The following is a 23,223-nucleotide window of genomic DNA, read 5'->3' on the forward strand; positions in this document are numbered from 1 at the left end:
AAGAGGACCAGGAACCTGATCGAGCGCACCTTCGGACTGCTGAAGGCAAGATTCAGATGCCTCCACCGCAGTGGAGGCGCCCTCCAATACACCCCCATTAACGCTTTCAAAATCGTGGTCGCATGCGCCATCCTCCACAACATAGCCACCCGACGTGGGCTACCTCTCACCCCTACAGACCCAGATCCTGATGATGAAGAGCAAGAACAACCACATCGCCATCATGGGGATAGGAGTCTAGCTAATCAAGGCAGACTGAGACGGGACCACATTGCAACGCAATATTTTGGACGGTACGTGTCAACTCCCACCATACTCACCTATTAACCATTTGTTAAGTGGAACAAAAATAACTGTTTTATTAATGTCATGAAGAAACTATATACAAGTTGAAATTGTCCATGGGCAGGAAAATGCCAACCAGTCGTGTGGCACATTAACGCCATGTGCCACATGAATCTGTCCTGGCTGTTATCTATGATCTCCTGCCCCTCCTGCCAGCCTGGCTGGTCCCTGCTGCGTCCATGGTGCTGTGCCTACCACTCCTCAGCACCCTACTGTGAGTGGCAGAGACACTGCTCACTGTTGAGCCCTCCTCCCAGGTGTATTTGTTAACTTCCTGGCTGTGATGTCATCATCATGTGCCAGGAAGTGTTTCCAGGGTGTTCTGGTATGCTTTCTGGAGTGTTCTGCTGCATCTGCAAGCAATTTTGAAGGTATTCGCAATTTGCGACACCCACTCGCTAATTGCGAGTTCGTTTTATGCACACTCGCAAACAGCGACCTCGCAAACTGCGGGCTCGCACACAGCGTTGCGAGTCCGGCTGCGAGTCGCAAAATCGGATCGCTTTTTTTTCTGGCATTCCAATTTGCGACTCGCATTTTGCGAGTCGCATCAACTCGCATTTTGCGAGTCGCATCAACTCGCAAAATGCGAGTCGCAATTTTTATTTTTGCTACATCTGGCCCTATGTTCCTTCATGAATGCCATCTGAGAAGCATCTAGGCCCGGATTTACAAACACTTTGCATCAGGATAGCGTTCTAACAATGTACTGCGTTCTAGCAAAGTACTGTGGTGGAATATACAATCGAAGGCAACTCGTGATTTGTGCTGACTTGTAACCCAAAGTAACACAAAGCTGCTTTCTGTGAATTTGCACAAAGTGGACATGGGTTCTGACACAAATCCTTATCTACAAAGAATTGCTGGAAGGGATTTCCACCAAAATTATGCGCCTCCTCGAGGCAGGCATAACAAAGAGAAATGTTTTCATTTCTCCTCATTTTTCCCACTTTGCATGAGTGCTGCTTTGTACAAAGTGGGAAGGGCCTGAAAGTATAGTATTTCTCCTAGAAGGGACCCATTCCAGCAATAGATCTAGCCTATCCACTACACAGACACCCTTGCACTATGACCCATGGGTGTCTGTGTTGGCGCAAGGCAACCAAAAGTGCACCCTCGCAGGGAGAGAGAAGAGCAGCACCACATCTTAGTAGATATGGCGCTGTTCATGTCTCTCCCGTTCATGCCACACAGTGCAGCAATTTAATATGCTGTCCAGGGTTGCGTAACTCCTATGTAAAACTGGGCCCTAGTTTGCAAGCTTTCATACAAGTATACATCCTGGTAACTATGGCTATCCTTGAGGCCGTTCCTAATAACCACATATAGGAAGCTGACTCTGTATATACTATCTCAAAGTGAGAGTCAGGGTGCACAGAGTTCAGGGGTTCCCCTTAGAGGTTGATAGTGGCAATGATAGATAATACGAATGCTCTATTTGTGTTAGTGTGGTCGAGCAGTTAGGCTTATCAGAGGGTAATGTTAAGCACTTGTACACACAGGCAATAAATGGGAATACACACTCAAATACTTAACTCCAGGCCAATAGATTTTTATATAGAAAAATATTATTTTCTTAATTTATTTAGAACCACAAGATTCAGATTTCAAGTACATAAATTGTAAGGTACTTGGCATAGGTAAATATATAACTTTGAATATACAACAGTAATGTACACAGTTTAGCATAAAATGGCAATAAGCTATTTTAAAAGTGGACACTGCAAAATTCAGCATTTCCGGGGGGAGGTTAGTAGAGGTTAGTTTGTCAGGTAAGTAAAGCACTTACAAGTCCAGTCTCCGGGGCATAGGCAGCCCACCATTGGGGGTTCAAGTTAACCCAAAACACCCAGCAACACAGGGCCGGTCAGGTGCAGAGGTCAAAGAGGGGCCCAAATAACATAGGCGCCTATGGAGACTAGGGGTGCTCTGGTTCCGGTCAGCTAGCGGGTAAGTACCTGCGCCCCCACGGGAGCAGACCAGGGACATTTTGTAGAGCCCTGGGGGGGGTCCCAAACAGGCACATAAAATACACCCTCTGCAAAACAGGGGCGGCCGGGTGCAGTGTGCAAACAAGGCGTCAGGTTTTGTATTGGAATCAATGGAGGGACCCGGGAGTCACTCTGGCGATGCAGGCAGTGCACAAGGGAGCCACCGACTGAGCAAAGATGAGGGCTGCCTGCTGGTCACTCCTGCACCAGTAGTTGGTTCCTCTTGGGCCTGGGGGCTGCGAGTGCAGTGCTTCTTCCAGGCGTCGGCCGTGCAGTCATGGTCAGGGGGGTCCTCTGGATTCTTCCTGCAGGCGTCGTCAAGGGGGTGCAGGGAGCTCGTCTCAGGGTGGACATGTTGTTGGAGTCACCTGGGGGTCCTCTTTGCAGTGTTGGTTTCTCTGGACACGGGCCGGGGGTGTCGGGTGCAGAGTGGTGGGGACTCATGCTTCAGGAGTGAGGTGGGAGTCCCTTTAAAGATGGCTTCTTCTTTGTTGCTTTGGACAGAGCTGCTGTCCACAAGAGTTTCTTGGTCCTTTGGGTTTGCAGGGCCGTCTTCTGAGTCAGCAGAGGTCGCTAGGCCCGCTGGATGCGTCGCTGTTGCAGGTTCTTTGAATCTGGAGACAGGCCGTTAGGGCTGGGGCCAAAGCAGTTGTTGTCTCCTTCTCTGCGGGGTTTTCAGGTCAGCAGTCCTTCTTCTTGTTAGGTCATAAGTAATCTGATTTCCTGGGTTCAGGGTCGCCCCTAAATACTAGATTTAGGGGGGTGTTTAGGGCTGGAGGGCAGTAGCCAATGGCTACTGTCCCCAAGGATGGCTACACCCTCCTTGTGCCTCCTCCCTTTGGGGTGGGGGGCACATCCCTAATCCTATGGGGCTAAATCCTCCATGCCAAGATGGAGCATTTTCTAAGGAAGGGGTCACCTCAGCTCTGGACACCTTAGGGGCTGTCCTGGCTGGAAGGTGACTCCTCCTTGTTTTTCTCATTATCTTCTCCAGACATGCCGCCAAAAGTTGGGGCTGTGTCTGGGGGCGGGAATCTCTACTAGCTGGAGTGCCCTGGGGCATTGTAACACCAGGCTTGAGCCTTTGAGGCTCACTGCCAGGTGTTACAGTTCCTGCAGGGGGATGTGTGAAGCACCTCCACCCAGGACAGGCTTTGTTCCTGGTCCCAGAGTGCACAAAGGCACTCACCCCATGTGGCCAGAAACTAGTCTGTGAGTGGCAGGCTGGCAGAGAACGGTCAGCCTAACACTAGCAGTTGGGCTGGCATGCAGGGGGCATCTCTAAGATGCCCTCTGAGTGCATTTCTCAATAAATCTCACACTGGCATCAGTGTGGATTTACTGTGCTGACACGTTTGATACCAAACCTCCCAGTATTCAGTATAGCCATTATGGGACTGTGGAGTTCGTGTTTGACAAACTCCCAGACCATATACTCTTTATGGCTACCCTGCACTTGCAATGTCTAAGAATTGGCTTAGACACTGTAGGGGCATAGTGCTCATGCAGGTATGCCCTCATCTGTGGTGTAGTGCACCCTGCCTTAGGGCTGTAAGGCCTGCTAGAGGTTGTGGGCATGGCACTCTGAGGGGAGTGCCATGTGAACTAAGTGTTTTTCTCCCCACCAGCACACATAAGCTGTGGGGCAGTGTACATGTGCTCAGTGAGGGGTCCCCAGGGTAGCATAGTACATGCTGCAGCCCGTAGAGACCTTCCCTGGCCACAGGTCCCTTGGTACGAGGGGTACCTTTTACAAGGGACTTATCTGTGTGCCAGGGCTGTGCCAATTGTGGAGACAAAGGTACAGTTGTAGGGAAAGAACACTGGTGCTGGGGCCTGGTTAGCAGGGTCCCAGCACACTTTCAATCAAGGCTGACATCAACAAAAGGCAAAAGGTTAGGGGGTAGCCATGCCAACAGTGGCATTTTCCTACACCACAGATAATCACTTGTTGCTCCTGAAACGACCTAAACCCACTTTTGCACGATCTGTTATGTTAGTTCAGATGCCCATGTCCATCCTTTGCCGGAATTTAAAGACCCAGTTCACTGCCTTTGTCTGACTGGCTACTTTAGCAATAGCTGAGCACTAGATAGCACCACCTGTGTCTGCCATGCTGTATTCAGCATTTTAGGTAATACGTCCCCAGCTAAAGCACAGAGTCAAATGGGCCAAGGAACCTCTCTGTGTCCCTGTGTCCTCTTTAAAACCAGAAGAATAAACACGTTGCAAAATACATCATCATATATAATAAGAGAAAAATCTTACCTGCTTCAATTTACTCAGCACAAGCAAGATGACAAGGACATAGAGGGTAATTTAGACCATGGCGCACAACTCACCCACCTAGGGTGACAGATGAGCTCCGTCACCCTAGAGGAAACCGCCTGCCATATGGCTGCACTTGCCTGATGGGGATCTCTTTACTGCAAAGGGAGCTGCGACTCCAACTGCTTCCTTCATCACACTGAAGGCTAGCCGAGTGAGAGTGATGTTTCTAGCGTCCTCCTGGCAAACTTGTTTTTATTTAGAAAATAAACTCCCATTGGAAGAGTTTGTTTTCACAGTACAAAAATAAATGGCCCAACACGCAGGGAGTTTTCTCTCTGCAGGTGGGGGGCATTATACATTTTACCTGCCATTCTACGTTTTTTTACGGGGTGACCATGGGCTGGAAAAATGAGGGACGGTCGCACGCCCCATATTGAGAGGCTGATCGTCAGTATGACCCGGTGTCCCAGTACCAGATGGGTCACTGGGTCAAATGCTCAGCTGGTTTAAACCTGGCACTTGCCCCAACTCTTAATGAAGCATCGGAACCGTGAGTTTGGCAGATGGGACATGTGCCGCACTTTGGGAGATGCCCCGCTTTCACCAAACGCTATACATTCCCCACAGTTTTGGGGAAAGGAGAAATAAAATAAGAAGTAATATTGGCAATTCTATGAGGATAGAAAAGAATGAAACCTTTCTTGATAATACTAAAAAGAAAATGGATTGCAACCCTCTGGGCTCAGAGGTCTCACATAGTAAGGGATGCGATGCGGAAGAGGAGATAGTGACTATTTAACTTTCCCAATTGCGCATTCTTTATTTGTTTCGAAAAGCCGTCCAGAATCTTTCCAAACATTTCTCCAGAATTTAACCTCTTGTGAATAATGAGGAAGTTTGGATAAATAGCTCTGGTCTCCATCTCTCCTTATCACCCCCAATGGACACAAGTGCACTATTGTGGCGTGATAGGTGAAGTCAGTACAAACAAAATACACACATGAGTTTGAGAAGGACAATGGCAGACGGGTGTAGTGTGGTGGAAGAAAGTAAAGAAGATATAGCACAACTGAATGAGGGGTATCATTACCACAAGGTTTGGGAAAGTACACCGGGTCGGGCATATACTAGGAGTAGAGCAGTAGATGTTTCATCAATGGAAGATACACTACACGACTATGAGGTAAAGGAAGGTGGGAAGAACAAGATAGCAAAAGTGAAGAGCATCCTCACACAGTAGGTTTGTTCAGGACAAAGTCTTTGCCATACAGCCCACTATCAGTCAAAGAGAAAATACACATTCCAACTTCTAAATAACAGTAAACCAATATAATCAAGCCTGGGCATTAGTTGAATGAGGGCACAACAGAAGTACATGAGGACCAAAATCCATGTGATAACATTGACAATGAGACTAGTATAAGAGACATTCTACTATAGCAGCACAGTAGAAAAAATCAATGTAACACAAGGGAAGTGGGAGTTGAAGCAGAATTGCAGATAGACATGAGCTCATTGAAGAAATGCCTGAATTGTATGATAGGAGATATAATTATCGTCTAGAAAGATGGTGGAGTTCATAAAGGCACATTAAGTGGCTGTGGTAGTAGTTTATTGAGAGAAAATGTTAGTAGCACATTGGAATGGGGTGTGGTAAGGACTATGGAGAGGGTATGAGAAAAGCATGGCAGGACTGTGGATCTAGAATAAGGTAGGTAACAAGTACAATGGCACATGTGGTAACATCACAATGGGGACATGGTGAAAGTGTGGCAAACTGAACCAATTATTTTAAGTATAATGGGAGGCAGCGAGGAAAGCTTATCAAAACAACAGGTGGTGGGATAGGGGAAGCATAAAAGGATTATCAACATATTTCGTCTACCTTGAGGGAGAATGCAGTTTAGTGTCTTTTTAATAGTGGTTGAAGTAAAATTCATGTACAGGACAGTCTCTCCGTAGAGGTCACGGTTAACCACAATAATGGAAATAAAAGGCCCTACAATTGGTTATTTACAGAAAGGTCCAATTATAGCGGTCAAGTTTGTTGATATAACTTGGCAGCATTCTGTGAAAACGCTGATTGGGCCGTCGCCCTTTTTACAGGCTAGCTGGCCACTACGCTGCCACACTGTGGTTAACGGACGTCTTGCCACACATTCACAACACCTCTCATTGCCACAAGCTCTTCTTACCTGGAGTGCTCTTCCCTTTGTCTCTATGGGCAAGCTGAATGCAGAGAGGGCGCAGACTACGCAGACGGTGGCGAACAAGCAGAGGGCTCCAACTACAGATGTGCTCATCAATACCTGCAAATGAGAGATAACATCTGAGTCCCCTAGGTGGACCCCTTGTGTAAAGCATTTTATGTGTTGTCCTGTACACTGCTCAACAGTTTATATTTGAATCCCATATGGAATTTCACCAACATATACTCTTTGACCATCATCTGCATGAGTCTAGCATCAATTACACTTTAACCAGGAGCACAAAATGCCCTAATTAATGGTAAGAGCATGTTCTGTACTAGAAATTGGAAGAGCCTCTCGTCACCCAGGCTAACAGTTAAAAAGTACTCTCCAAGGGAGTAAAGGTGTTTTTGGATTCCAAAGGTACTCGTAAAAGACAGCTAGGTGGATTGTTGTATTTTTCACCAATCAGACCCAGTACATCCTAGGTAATTACCCTATTCTCCTTATAATGTCCTACTGTGTTGCAGGACATAATGTCAATTCACCAACACGCTGGGGTAGCAGACGTGAGATCACACTTGTGCTTCCTAAGGCAACAAACATTGATACACTGCCCCACCCTTAGACACTATCAACTTCATATTTTCTTTTAAAGTGTCTGCGGGAGGGTAATGCATGGAAATTGCATAACGCAAACATTTTCCAGAGTGATGTTTAATTTCTCTTCCTGCTTGCCTTCATGATACCGGAGACCAAGGGTAGTAAAAGGGAAAAAAAAGCATATAGTAGTAACTGCATGCTCTGACTATACGTAGATGGAGTCCATTTTACAATGTTGCAAACTTCTTCTTCTAAGAGTCCAAACCTCCCCCTCAGTGCCTGCCTGGGTTCTGAATCACAGTGGGTATATAACAGTTGAGTCTTCCTCGTGACATGCATTATCATTATACACAATAAATATGCAAATATTGGATACCTGTCTTTATTCCCACAAGCAAGCAGCTCAGGATATATGGAAATACAACGCAGGGCTTTTCCATGCAGCCTTACCACCACATAACCATTTCCACCCTATATCACTGCATACACCAAACCCTAAAATTACCCTTACCACCCTTTACCACTGCCCACACATAAACCTCATATAGCTAGATAAAGAGATAGATAGATAGATAGATAGATAGATAGATAGATAGATAGATAGATAGATAGATAGATAGATAGATAGAACCAGTAGGTAGTTATAGTTAGAAAATAGGCCCATATTTATACTTTTTGATGCAAACCTGTCCCCTGGGCATGGCAATTGGGCACAGTGGCATGTAGGGGGGGCAAATTAGGCCCCCCTATGCCACTTTAAAAAATAAAAAAATCATACTTACCTCAACTCCCCCATCCATGGGTGTCCTCCTGGGGTGGTAGAGGTTGGCAGGGGGTGTCCCTGGGGGGAGGGAAGGGCACCTCTGGACTGCTTCCATGGTCAGAGACCGCGGAAGTGAGCCCACAGGTCTCTTAACGCCTCGCCATCACCCAGGTGTTAAAAAACGGCGCACATCAGGCTGTGCCCCATTTTTAAGGCCCGCCCCTCCTGTGCGTCAAAATGACGCAGGAGTATAAATAAGGCGCACATGCCTTAAAGTCATTTTTTGGATGGGAACGCCTACCTTGCACGTCATTAACGCAAGGCGGTTTCCCGCATCCTAAAAATGACGCACACAGAGGTTTTTTGATGTCCGCGGGTCAGGCGTCATAGTTTAAATGTGGGGCAAGGTTTGCGCAGAATGTGCGTCAAAATGTTTGACGCACATTCGGCGCAAACAGAGTATAAATATGCTCCATAGTTTCAATAAGAGCATGTTTATTTTTGCTAATAATTTGGCGTTATTTGATGAAGCCTCACAAAATTTTCAAAACTAGTTTGCCAGTCAGTACAGCTGCTGTCTGGAAACTTTTGCGTGATCCATCAAGCAGGGGTCAAGAAAAATGAGGGGGGGGTCCAAAAATGTGTATTCCTGGTCTTGAAAGAGTGTTTTCTGTAATTTGGTGTAAATGTGTTCAATAGTTTTGTAGTTATTAAAGTAAAAAGATTGTCTATACCTAGAGACACGGATGCACCACAGCAGATCCACGTCAATGCCATGATTGGCTTGCCTCAACCTGAAAGGGAAGTTGCACCTGACATTTTGTGCATCAGGACTCGGTGCCCGGGGGGGGGGAATTAACTTCAAAAGTGAAGAAGGGGTCAGGGTAAAGGTATACTGACCCCCATCGGTCTGATTGAGGGGTCTGTGATGGGCAAGAAATTGTGTACAAATGTTTATTTTTAGCACACAAGGATTCAGGGATCCACTGAAGCACTCAGCACGGCCCCGCTTTGAGCGCTGCGGCGGGTCTGCGGATCCAGCCCCCAATTAAAAAAAAATATACAAAAAAAATACAAAGACTCACAGACCCACATACCTACTCACTCACACACCCACACATCCATACATCCACTCACAGAACCACAAAAACACTCACCCACTCACATATCAACTCACCCATTTACACACCCACAAAACCACTCACATACCTATACAGCCACTCACACACCCACTCACAGACCCACACAACCACTCAGACACCCATACAGTCACCCACCGAAACACAAAACCACTCACACACACAATAAAACACTAACACACCCACACCCACTTAAACACCCACACAACCACTTCCACCCCCACGCCCAATACAGCCACTCACACACCCAGTCACAGACCCACAAAACCACTCACACAACAACTCAGAACCTGCACAATCACTCAGGGACCCATACAACCACTCACACACCCACTTACAGACCCACTCACTCAAAAACGGTGAAATTCAATAAAGAGCCAAAGTTTACAGGGATGTTGTAGCTGGGAAATAGCATTAAAAAACAGAAATTCACTGAAAAACCAAAACGTTGCAGGGATGTTATAGTTAGGAAATAGAATTTAAAAAACCTTAGAAATTCGCTGAAAAAAAGAAAGGTTACGTTAAATATAAGTTCAGATTTTACACACACAAAACCATAACAATTCAGCAGTTATAGTTATCTCAAGTAACTATAACTCATGCCCTAAGGAAACTATCACTGCTAATTACCACACATATTATATCACTCATGACATCTTATATGACATCATTGATAATATCACTGCAATATTTTCCATTGACATAATTGATGAGAAAACTGTGTCTGTCGGGGGCACGAGTTGTAGTCATCTTAGGGAATGAGTTATGGTGACTTGAGATAACTATAACTGCTGAACTTCTATGGTTTGTATGTGTAAAATATGAACCTAACAATAGAGTCCCTGTAACCTTTGCTTTTTTCAGTGTCTATGTGTGTGTATATATGTATATATGTACATGTGTGTGTGTGTGTATATATGTGTATATATATATATATATATATATATATATATATATATATATATATATATATTTACTACTTATCATGCCTAGTAAAGGCATATGTGCTAAAGGCACAAACACCTACCAGCATAGTAAAGGCATACATGGTAAATGCATTTGTGGTTAAGGCTTCATTTTAAAGGCTGTTTCCTGGCAGCTGAACACAAATTTGCAACCAGACACTGACTGTAACTTTATGCTATTATGTACCTTCTAGTCTACATTCGTGCAGACGCATGAGATAAATATATTAACTTGTGAAACAGTTTGCTGGACTTCCTTTGTGCCTCCTTCCCTTCTGGATGGCCCCAGCTCTTTGTACATCCTTGTACAGTTTACTAAAACCCATTAGGGACTAGTCTGCACTCAACAAGCATGAACATATAAAACAAATGATGTTGTCCTGTCTCCTATATCAGACTATTCTTTGATGGTTTGAAGAACATCACTCTCTGGAATACTCTTCCAACTCACCTTAGTAACATATCATGTGTCCAGACCCTTGAAATATAAAACCAATGGCAGTGCTCTGTTGTTTATAGTTAATGTCATTTGTAAATGTCTTATTGAATATCAAACTAAGAACATGTCTCCAGTTCTTCAGAATCCTCTCCATACAATAGGGCATTCTCTGTTTCCTGTGCAAGATCGCAACCCAATTTCCCAACCTAATTGACATTCTAAAGATGCCTGCCATATTTAAATGTTTTCTCTGTGGATTTAAATGAAAACTTTGCCAGAGTCAACGTATCTCACCTCCACCACTATGCTCTGTTTTACATAATCCTGTCCTTTATAAGTGAATTTATTATGTTCCATAATTAACGGCAAGCCCTCTGGCCTGTAGTTGACAGGCTTCACCAGACCCATCTTTGATAAACTGGTGCCACATCCACCTTTTCCTAGCCCTTGAGAATCTATCCTGTCTTTGTTGAGCATTGGAACACAGTAGTTATTAACGCTATAACCATCTTTTGTATAGTCCTCTAAAATCCTAGGACAGTGGTTCCCAACCTGTGGTCCAGGGACCCCAGGGGGGGTGTGAAGCCTAGTCAGGGAATCCATGACTGCTTAGAATATTACCTAATATTAACAGATTAAAATTAAAATGTTTATTTTATTTGTTTGCAAATTAAAATGTGTTATCATTTGTGTATGTGTTTGAAGGAATGCTTGTTTCTGTATTTTTTGTGTATTGTTTTGTGGTTCAAATCCTGGACAATATTTAGGCTTGGGTCCCTGGCTTCCAGTAATGATTTAGTGGAGGTCTCAGGGTTACAGTAATGATAAAGTGGGGGTCTGCAGAAGTCAAAAGGTTTGGAACCACTGTGCTAGGATGTATCTCCGCCTGATCCCACTGTCTTATCTACACTAAGCTACAGAGGGTCCCACAGGACTTTGGGCCTGATTTAGTTTTCGGGAGATGCAGTGCTTAATTTATGCTCGATGTTTCAGGTGTGGAGCACCAGCCCTTATTTTTGAGGGCCGGCACTTACTTTTTGCCTCAAGAATTTACTGCAGGCAAAATACACATATGAGAAGGACGGAGAAAGAGAAAAACGAAAAAGCGTCACAATGGATGAAAGCAGAAAGCTGCAAGAGTGAGCTGAAGGGGCAGGGAATGGCTGTAAATGGATTAAAGAGTCCCGAGATGGCTCCAGGATTACGCTGCCTCAGTATTCTGTGCTCGCACATTTAATTGCAGCAGCCGCGTGTTTAAGAGGAGAGCTTTGGGAACTGGCACGTTTTTATTTACAAATTAAGCACAGGGCAGATGGGTTACTCGGTCACAACGGTGACGGATTTCCCATCCGACAAAATCTAAATCCCATAGGAAATAATTCGATTTATAATTCGGCGGATGGAATATCCGTTCCCACTGTGATTGAGTAACCCATATGCCGAAATCTAAATCAGGCCCTTTGTCTTTTGAATCCAAGTCCTCCCTCTTATTCGTTCTACTACCTATCATCTGTGTCCCCGGCAGAACCTATCCACTGTGAATGCAAAACATAACTTTTTACTCATAAATTCTTCTTTTTCTGGTTGTCTTCTACATATTCTATCCCCACAACCCTGCATTACAAAGTCATCCCTGCATTTTGTTCTTACAATGACATTTCCTAAAAGTGTTCCTTTGCTTTGCTTTACAGATATTTTCTCTTCTTTCAGCATTTATCCGCTTGTCACTTTCCCTGCCACTCTGTGCTTTACTTCTCCGTCCACCCGTCGGTTCAATTCCTGTGACCTTTGAAATATTCACCCCCACAACTTCCACTTACCCCTACCACCTCCCTTGAGTACCACAATGAAAAAAAGATTGTGGTAGGACATTACTGAGGAAAGGACAGATTAATCCTGATTCTTTGAATAAAAGTAACTTCTAACAGGTTACTGCTCTCCAACACTTAACTGTCCAGAATTTACTTTGTACATTACAAGTAAGTAAAAAATCAGGAAGGTATAACATAACATGTAATCTTTGTTTTGATACAGGCTTCAAAGTCGGCAAAACATCTAACAAAGGAAATGTAGTAAAAATTCACAAATAAAGCTCTTACTTTTTACAAATATTCTAGGGTTATACGATAACCTATGACGTCTGTGCTATGTTAGCATGTATATTAATGCTTTTCTCAAATGTCCCTAAAATGGTTCGATGACTTCTTTGAAGACTCCATCAAAACAAATAAAAATCAGTCATGAAGTCAAATAGTAGACTAGATGATGAAGACTTTGGCACAGAGAGCAGGCTATGAAGAGCTAAGGGTGCCAGTTTGGGCCGAGCCTACCAAATGTCGGCTATTTGGAGACCTTTTGTTGTCTTGTTATGGGCTATTTTCTTCACTGAATTTGCTCACCATGGCCGTTTCACCAAGTGTCTTTATGTGACACCCACCGCACCAAGCTACACCTACGGCATACATGTCACTGTTCTTACGACTGGTCACTCAGGTGTGAGGGCAACCAAGTGCCCTACCTCATGTATTCAACTCATCATTGTCCCTTTTTTATAGATGACTTCTTCGGAGCTCTTAAAATCAGATGGCAAATACCCAGCCTAATGGTAGTCTTTTCTTACATTTACGAAAACGTTCACTCCTCTCACCATAGCATGAAATAACAACAATTTGATGCTTTCTTACATAAAAGAACATCAATAAAAAGGTTAAAAAAACTGTTATTTAAATTACACGAATTCAAAATATGTAAGTTATTCATGTTGCTGTATACAACACATTGGAATATGTACCTCTCATGTGTAATGAATATGTAAACCATCTCAGGGGACGTATTGGAGAAATAGTATCGTGAGTATTTTTGCCTTGGACAAAGTCACTTACTTGTGCTATAAATGGAGCTGTCATTGCTCCTATGCGACAGACAGATCCACTGGTCCCCATGCCTATGGCTCTCATCACAGTTGGGTACACCTAAGATGGGAGGGAAGAAATATAGAAAAAAAACTAAAAACCAGACTAACATAATTCAGATAAAAATAAGCAATTGTGTTTCGGCTATAAACATCCAACCCATCCAGTATGCCCCTTTCTGTGCCTATTCTCAGTACCACAGAACCTAGTGCTTGGACCTCACGTCTCCAACAGATGTGTTCATCCCAGACTACTGGAAATCATTAGTAGTTGTGCCTCTGCATATTATTACCAGGTCTGTCCACCGTATAAATTCCTCCTCATCTTTGTCTTGTGACTTTCCCTCCTTTAATGACTCCTGACATTCCTTTTACTTCAACAAACAATCTTAGCAGCATTTCAGTAAGCAAATGACATGAACAAAAGACAAGTGTCATAGACTCATGATCAAAAAAGGGATGGGTACGCAGATCACTATGTGTAAAGAGCATGACTGTTTACTTGCAACATTGCGTACAACATACTTCAGACTACGGAACAGCTCTTTCAAGATACACCGCATGACGGCTAAAAACCCACCTCTCTTTTATTCACAATCAGCCCTCTATATTGGCCCCATTCCTCCAACATCTTGCAATGCTTCTGGGGACATCACCTAGCACTATAAATTGGGATCGCCAATGTGATACAGTGGTCCGAGCCTCTCTCAGATCCCGGCTAAGCTTGGTGGATAAGTACCGCACCAGCAATGTCTATTCTGCAACGAGAAGATCAATTCACAACAGAGTTTGTACATATTTATTGATGTCTATATCAGAGAGGATATATTAAGCCCTATTGGGGGCGGAAGGCATTTAAATGTCGACACAATACTCTCCTGTGGGTCTGAACCATGATTGCCCTATTGACAGCATGGCCATACTGTATGCAGGCAGTGCCCCATTGGATCACGGCATCTGAGACATGTCTCCTGCAATTTCTTGACACAATGTCAAGGAATCTCTTTTCACTAAAATAAGGTTGCTTGAGAAGAGTGTTTGTTTCTTTGCTGAATTTGAATTTAAGATATAAAACAAATGAGAGATACATTGAATGCATCTACATTATATTTGCCTCCAATAGATAAAGATAGTAAAGTTTTTCACACTCCCCAGATGCAGCATGTAGTAAGATGTCATTATAAAGACAGTATTGGTTCTTGGTAGATGGAAATAATTTAATGCAGTGACATCATCTTCATCACACTGTTTGGAAAGGATCTGTATAACATGGTTGTGGAGCCATGTCTCCTGTCATGGGAGGGTGTGTAGGAGGCTGGCCTGGTTTGTAGTGGGTACCTTGGGTACTTACACTTTACACCAGGCCCGGTTATCCCTTGTTAGTGAATGTAGTAGTGTTCTAGCAGCTTAGGCTGATAGAGGTAGCTACAGCAGAGCATCTTGGGCTGAACTAGGAGACATGCAAAGCTCATGCAATACTACTTATAGTTACACAGTACTTATACACAAGTAAAGACAATACTCAGTGTTACCAAACATAAAGGTATTTATTTGGGTGACACAGTACCAAAAATATCTTAGAGACAATACTCCTTCTGGAGGTAAGTATTATAAACAATAAATACACTAGACACCAAAACTAGACAAGTAAATAGTCATAGAACAATGCAAACAGTAGGAGATCCTATAGAATGCAATGGGAGAAAATAGGTCTAGGGGCAACACAAACCATATACTAAAAAAGTAGAATGTGAGTCACAAATTCCCCCCAGACAAGTGTAGTGTGTGCAGAATCACTAGGAGAGTAAGAATACAGTAAAGGTAAGAAAATTACCCCACCCCAGAGCCCATAAAAGCAGGAGTAAAGTACTGCAAGTTTCCTTAGGATACACTACACCTCGTTTTGGGGATTTTGCAGCAGCCAACCAAGTCTGCAAAGAACAACTGCTAGATTATGGGACCTGAAGACCTGCAAAGGAAGGGGACCAATTCCAGAAGTCGAAAGAAGTTCCAGGATGGACAGGAGCCCCTGCCAACCCAGAAAAGGGTGCAAAAGAAGGGTCCCTGGTTGGTTGAAGACTGCAGAAATGCACCCTAGGGTGATGCCAGCGGGTTCCAGTGTGATGCAAAAGATGTCCCACCGCGTGAAGATCATTGCAGACGATATTTCGTGTTGGAAGGCGCCAACAATCCTTGGCCACGGCAAAAGTGCATTTTTCATCAAAATGGTGCTGGATGGACCCAGGAGGGTCCTGGGGGCCTCAACTTTGTGTGAGGAGGAAAAGGGGGCTCTCAGCACTTTAGAGGGCCCTCAGAATGCCGGATGGCAGCCCCAGAAGCCGCAAGATCTGGATTCAAAGGAGGAGCAAAATGTGGTTGATGCAGCACAACAAAAGAAGGTCTCACGCCGCCGGAGAACAACTCAGCGAGTTGAGCATCACAGGGTGGAGTGCTGGGGACCTGGGCCAGGCTGTGCATGAAGGAATTGTGCAAATAGTGCACAGAGGCCTCAGGAGATGAAGAAGACACAATACACAGGAGTACCGTCGTTCTCAGAGAAGGCAAGGTCTTACCTCCTCCAAATTGCGTCATCAGGACTTCAGGACAGTCTATGTCGATGATGTCCACCCTCTGTGTCCTTAGGAGCACGCTCGTCGCTGTGAGAGGAGTCCCAGGGTACCGATCATCGCCTTGGAAGGTGTCTGCTTGGAGCAGGGGAGTGCCTCATTCACTCCACGGGAGATTTCTTCAGTCCTTCTGGTGCAGGATGAAGACAGGGAGTCCCCAGAGCGTGCACACCATGGAAACTGTTGCAGTTGCTGACTTGGAGCTGAGGTTGCTGAAGAAAAGTGTGTCTTGTAGACACATTGTTGCAGTTACACCGTTTCTTGGAGCAGGCTGCGGTTGATCTGAGGTCAGAAGAGTCTGAAGTTGTTGCAGAGGATTCCTGAAGGAAACTTGCAAGCAGAATCTGAAGAGAACCCACAGGAGGGACCCTAAATAGCCCTGAGAGGGGGATTGGCTACCTTATCAGGTATGGGCCTATCAGGAGGGGTCTCTGACGTCACCTGCTGGCACTGGCCACTCAGAGCCCTCCAGAGTGCCCCCACACCTTGCAAAGCAAGATAGCTGAAGTCTGGGACACACTGGAGAAGCTCTGGGCACCACCCCTGGAGTGGTGATGGACAGGGGAGTGGTCACTCCCCTTTCCTTTATCCAGTTTCCCGCCAGAGCAGGGGACAAAGGGTCGCTGAACCGGTGTAGACTGGTTTATGCATGGAGGGCACCATCTGTGCCCTTCAAAGCATTTCCATAGGCAGGGGGAGGCTACCCATCCCCAGCCTGTAACACCTATTTCCAGAGGAAATGCTTTGTTCTGCCTTCCTGGGACTGGGCTGCCCAGACCCCAGGAGAGCAGAACTCTGTCTGTGAGGTGGCAGCAGCTGTAGCTGCAGTGCAAGCCTCAGAGAGCTGGTTTGGCAGTACTGGGGGTCCATAGTTGAGCCCCCAGGATACATGGAATTGTTTCCCCGATTCCAGATTTGGAATGGGGGGGCAATTCTATGATCTTAGATATGTTACATGGCCACATTCGGAGTTACCATTGTGAAGCTACATATAGGTATTAACCTACATGTAGTGCACGCATGTAATGGCATCCCCGCACTCACAAAGTCTAGGGAAATGGCCCTGAACTATGTGGAGGGCCCTTTGCTAGTGCAAGGGTGCCCTCACACTTAGTAACTTTGCACCTAACCTTCAGCAAGTGAAGGTTAGACATATAGGTGACTTATAAGTTACTTAAGTGCAGTGAAAATGGCTGTGAAATAATGTGTGCACTATTTCACGCAGGCTACAGTGGCAGTCCTGTGTAAGGGTTTGTCTGAGCTCCCTATGGGTGGCAAAAGAAATGCTGCAGCCCATATGGATCTCCTGGAACCCCAATGCCCTGGGTACCTAGGTACCATATACTAGGGACTTATAAGGGGGGTCCAGTATGCCAATTGAAATTGGTAAATGAAGTCACTGGCCTACAGTGACAAATTTAAAAGCAGAGAGAGCATAAGCTCTGAGGTTCTGGTTAGCAGAGCCTCAGTGACACAGTTTGGCACTACACAGGCATACATATTAGGCCACAAACTATGAGCACTGGGGTCCTGGCTAGCAGGCTCCCAATGAGACAGGCAAAACACACTGACATATAGGTTTTTATCTATGAGCACTGGGGTCCTGGCTAGCAGGATCCCAGTGACACAGTAAAAACACACTGACACACACTCCCAAACAGGCCAAAAGCGTGATTACCCATGCTAGAAAGAGGCTACTTTCCTACAGGGTGGACCTTGAGTTTATTTTGCAGGCTGCCATCTCATTCCCTGCTGTATATAGTGAAGGCAGTAACACCTATGAACTGGCAACAAGCAAGAATGAATGTGTTATGAGGGGAATTAGAAGGGGTAAGTGGGAAAGTGAGGGCAGTGCTCTGCTCTGGGTGTTTTGTGGTTCTAAGGTAGTTTTAGATGGATTAATAGAGCTTTTTACAGAGTAGAGCCTTCGAATAAAAGCCACCACTGTTTTTTGTAGAGTAATCCCAGTGATAATATTGCCATATTTGTAGGAAGCAGTAATGTCAACTACCTTCTTGACAATCTGGTCAGGTGCCACCCTTACGCAGAGTAAAGCGGAGTGGGAACGTGTTCAGTAACTCTTAGCCTATTAACTTTTTCCCCTTCCCCTATCTCAATGTATTCCTTCTCTTGGTTTTGAGTTCTACCACTTTCGGTCCAGGTTGTGCTATATAAATGTTGAAATAAAAATAATACCCATGGATCACCTGGGACTCACCTCTGCAGTATAAATGTACACTGTGTTGAAGCTTGCTGCCACCAGAGCTCGGAGGAAGAACAGTATTGCGATTAAGCCATATCTTAAGGAAGAAACAGAGAGCGGTGGTGAGTAGCACTGTACAGACACTCTCTTCCAGTTCACACATATTCATGTTCTAGCCTATAATACACTGCAACTAAATTCACTTTGCATTGCTTAACTACATTGCATTACCACCTCGTCTGTATTCCTCATCCCAGTCCATACTTACTGAGGTAAAGTCTTACATTGAAGACTAACACTCTTGCGAAAAACGTTGTTTCCTGTAAAAATAAATTATACATATATTGGGTTTTCACTTTTTATATATAAATATGTATTTAAGGTAAGATATGGGTTCTGAAGTAGAGCTTCTTTTTGGTTCATCTTTTAAGTTTGCCAGCCTTGACTAATGTGAACCAAATTTTTAGGTCAAAAATCCAATATAATCTTTTGGATTTTGCCAAATTTGGCGCAGAATGATATGATTACCAACGAAAACAAAGGATTTTTGAAAGGCAAGCCCATGAACGAGTGATAGTGATGAGCGTGCGGTGGGTGTGGTTAAAAGCCCAGATACATACCAACAAGTAAGAAAAGCATCGCTTGCACGCTGCTATGCTCAACCTAAAAACGTCTAAACTGCACTGTGGTTTTCATTAATCCATAGAGTTCAACACGTGGGTTTTGCAATACTTTAAAAAAAAAAAAAACCCTGAGCTATGGTGTGCAAGAATACGGGCCAAAAGGGGTTCAACTTGGCATCTGTTTGCCGGAGCGGTGTTGGGGGGAGTTGAGAGGGGGGTGGGTAAAGGGGAGCTTGTGTACATTGTTGCCATTGTGTTCCTTCATAATGCCTGCTGAATGGGGCTGATCTCTTTGGGGACCGTGAATGCTGCTGTTGCCAGGCAGGGTTGAGTGTTTTACATTTGCTGGGCAGGCACTCTCCATAGGAGGGGGGGAGGAGGGCGCAGGATGATGTTCTCTTGCAGTTTGTTTAAAATGTGCTTCTCTGTCTCCTGCATAACTTAGGCCTTCTGCACAGTGGCGGATTCGTTCGGGAAAACGGGCACAATATTAGAGGAGGCGCCACCACGTTCCTCCACTTTGCGTAGATTGTTCAGAAAGAGAGGCGACCATTGTTATTTCGCGATTCTCCCAGACCCGCACCACGGGCGATTTATTGTCCAGACCACTCTATACTTTAACATCGTTCTTTGTTGTTCTCGTGAACAAAGGCGGTGAGAAATAGGGCAGTGTGGAAACCGGAGCTTCTTGTTTCAGAATAATAGCGTGTAATGGAGTGAATGGGAGAAATCATTGAAAGGCTGCAACGTCCCTCGCATATTTGTGTTTTTTATGTTTTTGTAGTCTAGCCTTCTCTTTATTTTGCTTAGCCATGTAAAACTGTCACACTTGGCCAGCGTTCAGAAGTGTGGGATTTGCATGACAAAATGTATTTGATATTTCATTCAAAACAGTTAACCACTAGGTAGCTTCTAAACATCGAAATTACTTTTTAAAGCTAAGGTTGCACGGTAAGAGGCACTTTTGTTTCACTTAATGCAGTCAGAAAACATGGTGGTGCAGCGCCCGAGGCCATTAGTAGTTATCCGTAACATGTAAGTGCTGCTGCAACAATGTTGACACAGAAGTCCTGCAAACTGACTGAGAAGGCCTGCAAAGAAGTCGGTCCCTCTCAATGCCCACTGATTTATCTAGCAGCCTTAGCATTCCAAGCACGCATATTTTACAAAGGAACAGCAGAGGTACACAGCATCCTAGGGACTTGGGTGACAAACAGATACTAGATCAGGAGTTTGGCCAAAAAATGATTGACATTGCTCTGTGGGTGTATACAGTGAGTACAGCTGTACATAATAGTCCAAAAAATAAACTACTAAGGTGACTGGAGGAAGCTGAAAAACATGCAGTTAATGTGCTGCAGCTTCCATAATGACTGCCTTCCAGTCATAAAGGCTATAGCACAGATGGCAGGACATGCCCACAAGTGTTCATGAATGTGAGAAAACTGGGCTGATTGCAAAAGCCTCCTAACTTTTTGCCCCCATTTTTCACTTTTGCTGGTGTTCCTAACTATGATGGTGTCCTGGGCACTGCTAATCAGTCCCAGGGCCTGTGCTCTTATTAAAATGATTATGCAATTTAGGCTAATTATAATTGGCTGTGTCAACCTACCTATAAGTCCCTAGTATATGGTAGGGCACATAGGTTGAGGGGCCTCAGCGTAGGTAGTGCACCAACAGGTACACTGCTGTGGTGCCCAGGGTCACTTTAAAGGCAGGCATTCCCTGCTGGCTGCTTCCAGGTTATAGTGAACCTCAAATTCGACTTTGGAATTAAATATACTTTCAAAGTCTTAAACTACCTTAGGGTTGGGTGCAGTGCAACCATAAGCAAGGACCTTATAAAAGATGTTGGGAGAAAAATAGCCCTGTTGGGAGAAAAATAACCCTGTTGGGAAAAAAATAGCTAAATGCGTTACCCCCTCAGTAATGAATGGGCTCCATAGGCTAACATGGGAAGACTTTAATTTTTAATTAATAAAGTCTCAAAAGGAGCTAGATATTTCAAGTGTGGTATCAAACGTATTGTTATAATGAATCTAACAACTTTCCATTGTTGAATTTAATATAACTTCCACCTAGAGAGAGGTTTAGAACTCTTCCTGAAAGATGCCAGTTTCAGCTCTGTAGTGCCCTCCTCTGATTGGCCAGCCTCTGGCAGCCTGGCCTAGCTGCCTTGATGAGGTGTGAAGTGGCCTGGGTTAAACACAAAGGAAGTGCCTGGGAGAGGACAACTGCCTCAGCAGATGGTGAAACAGGATGGGGGAGAGCAGCCAAACTGTACTTCAAAGGAGGGAAGGACAGTTGGTCCTGCAAGTGGTCCTCCCCCATTTCCTGCAAAACCAGACAGCCAGGTGCCCCCTGATTAGATTAGAAGAGGGCTGGAGAGGGGTGTGTTAAGTGAACTTAGCCACACAAGTGGGTGGGCTCAGCCAGACCTATCTTCCAAGACTGAATTTCTGCCATTTTGGATTTGCGAGAAATACTGCTCCCTGGGATTGATTTTTGCAACACTTCCCAGGAAGTGATCATACAAGAGGGTGGTGGCCTGCACGTGATTGGTTAAGAGCCCCCCTGACTTTTCACCCCAGGAGCAAGGATAAAATTGGCAGAGCTGCACCCCCACCTCAGATCCCTACAAGGAACAACAAGAAGAAGAAGAAGGACTGTCCCGCCGAACCACTGACCTGCACCTGGGCACTACACTCTGAAGGACTGCACCAGCTGCGCACTTGGGCTTCACCACAAAAAGGACTTTGCCTGTCTTCAGCTGGTTCAAGAAGGGACTCCCTTTTTACTACATGTAGAAAATAGCTGACCAGAGCCCCCTGCATCAAAACCTGAAGTAACTGACCAGCTGACCACTGTCCAGTGGTCATTTTTGGATTTGAGCAAGGTGCATTCTGGGAGTTGGAGTCCTATCCCTCAAGGAGCAAATCAGAGCATCTGGCACCTTGGGGTGAGTGGTGGACTACTAAAGGACCTTCAAAGACCTTCTAGAAAAAGATCCAGAAGTTTGGAGAAGACTGGAGAACATTTTGAATAAAGCTCCAGAAGTGGACCAACCCAACGTCGTGAGTCAAGTCAGCTTACGTCGGCCGCGACCCGGCCTGACTTGCAGGTTCATCCTGCTGAAAAGCTCTGGAGCCCCAGATTTCCAGGATTTCACCAGGGGCTCCTAGAAAGGCGATCTGATGACGTTGACTCTAAATCAGCTTGCTTTGGAGGGTCGTCTGACGTCGGAGAGAAAAAGCTCCCAAAAAGTTTCTAAGTCCGAATGTAGAAAGTTGACAGAGGCTTCCTGTGCAGTGTATCTGAGGAGGGCTCCAGGGAGGTTGGACCTAATTTCAAGTTCAGCCCTGGTAAAGATTTGCATCACAAAAAATCATCTACGTCTGAAGGTAGAATTCTTCACAGAGGTCTCCTGCGTTGCATATCTGAAGAGGGCTCCAGGGAGGTTGGATCCGAATTGTCACTTTGTCCCAGTGAAAAAAATCTTCAAGAAAAAAATCTAAGTCTGAAGGTATAACTTTGACTGAGGCCTCCCACTCACTGTAGCCGAGCAGGGCTCCATCGCGATTGGCCTCAAATTTTGATTTTGCCCCATTCAAGTGTGAACAGATGTCCAGATTGGCGCTTTTGTTTTTTAGTACTAGAAAACATTTCATCTTTAAACATTCATATCTTTGGTTCCCTTTATTGGATTTTTGCCGTTGTAGTGTCATTTTAAAGGTAAGAATATAATCTATTTGTATAAATTGGTGTTGGATTTTTATTTTGTTTTACACATTTACTGTGTTGTGATTTTTTAATTCTTTACACACGTCTCCTACGTTAAGCCTAAATGCTCATTGCCAAGCTACCACGGGTTGAAGTGGGATTAATTTATTGAGACCTAACTGGGCCTAGTGGGGGTTAGTGGCCTATCGCTAAGTTTAGGTACTTACATGTCCTCACCAATAATCCACTTTCTAACAATAAAGATGAAAGCCTATATTTATACTTCTTTTGCCCCAAATATGCGTCATCTTTTTTTACGCAAATTCGGTGCAAACTTAACTCCATATTTAGATTTTGACGTTAGGCACGTCTAATGGCAAAATCTAGGAGTTGAACCTACCTTGTGTCAATGAGATGCAAGGTAGGCCTTCCCA

The 23,223-nt window shown here is 44.7% G+C and overlaps 1 protein-coding gene across 2 annotated transcripts in view; it reads right to left on the reverse strand.

Annotated features, from left to right (window-relative positions):
* SVOPL (SVOP like) overlaps nucleotides 1-23,223 on the reverse strand; it is a 244,704-nt gene that overhangs the window by 23,639 nt on the left and 197,842 nt on the right. For both annotated transcript variants that reach the window (XM_069227985.1, XM_069227984.1), the window contains exons 13-15: nucleotides 18,462-18,543; nucleotides 13,588-13,677; nucleotides 6,803-6,916 (exon numbers count right to left, since the gene is read on the reverse strand). In XM_069227985.1, coding sequence (XP_069084086.1) covers nucleotides 6,803-6,916; nucleotides 13,588-13,677; nucleotides 18,462-18,543 — 286 coding nt within the window. The remainder of the gene's footprint in view (nucleotides 1-6,802; nucleotides 6,917-13,587; nucleotides 13,678-18,461; nucleotides 18,544-23,223) is intronic.

The sequence above is a fragment of the Pleurodeles waltl genome, chromosome 4_1 (assembly GCF_031143425.1).
Source record: "Pleurodeles waltl isolate 20211129_DDA chromosome 4_1, aPleWal1.hap1.20221129, whole genome shotgun sequence".
NCBI lineage: Eukaryota > Metazoa > Chordata > Amphibia > Caudata > Salamandridae > Pleurodeles > Pleurodeles waltl.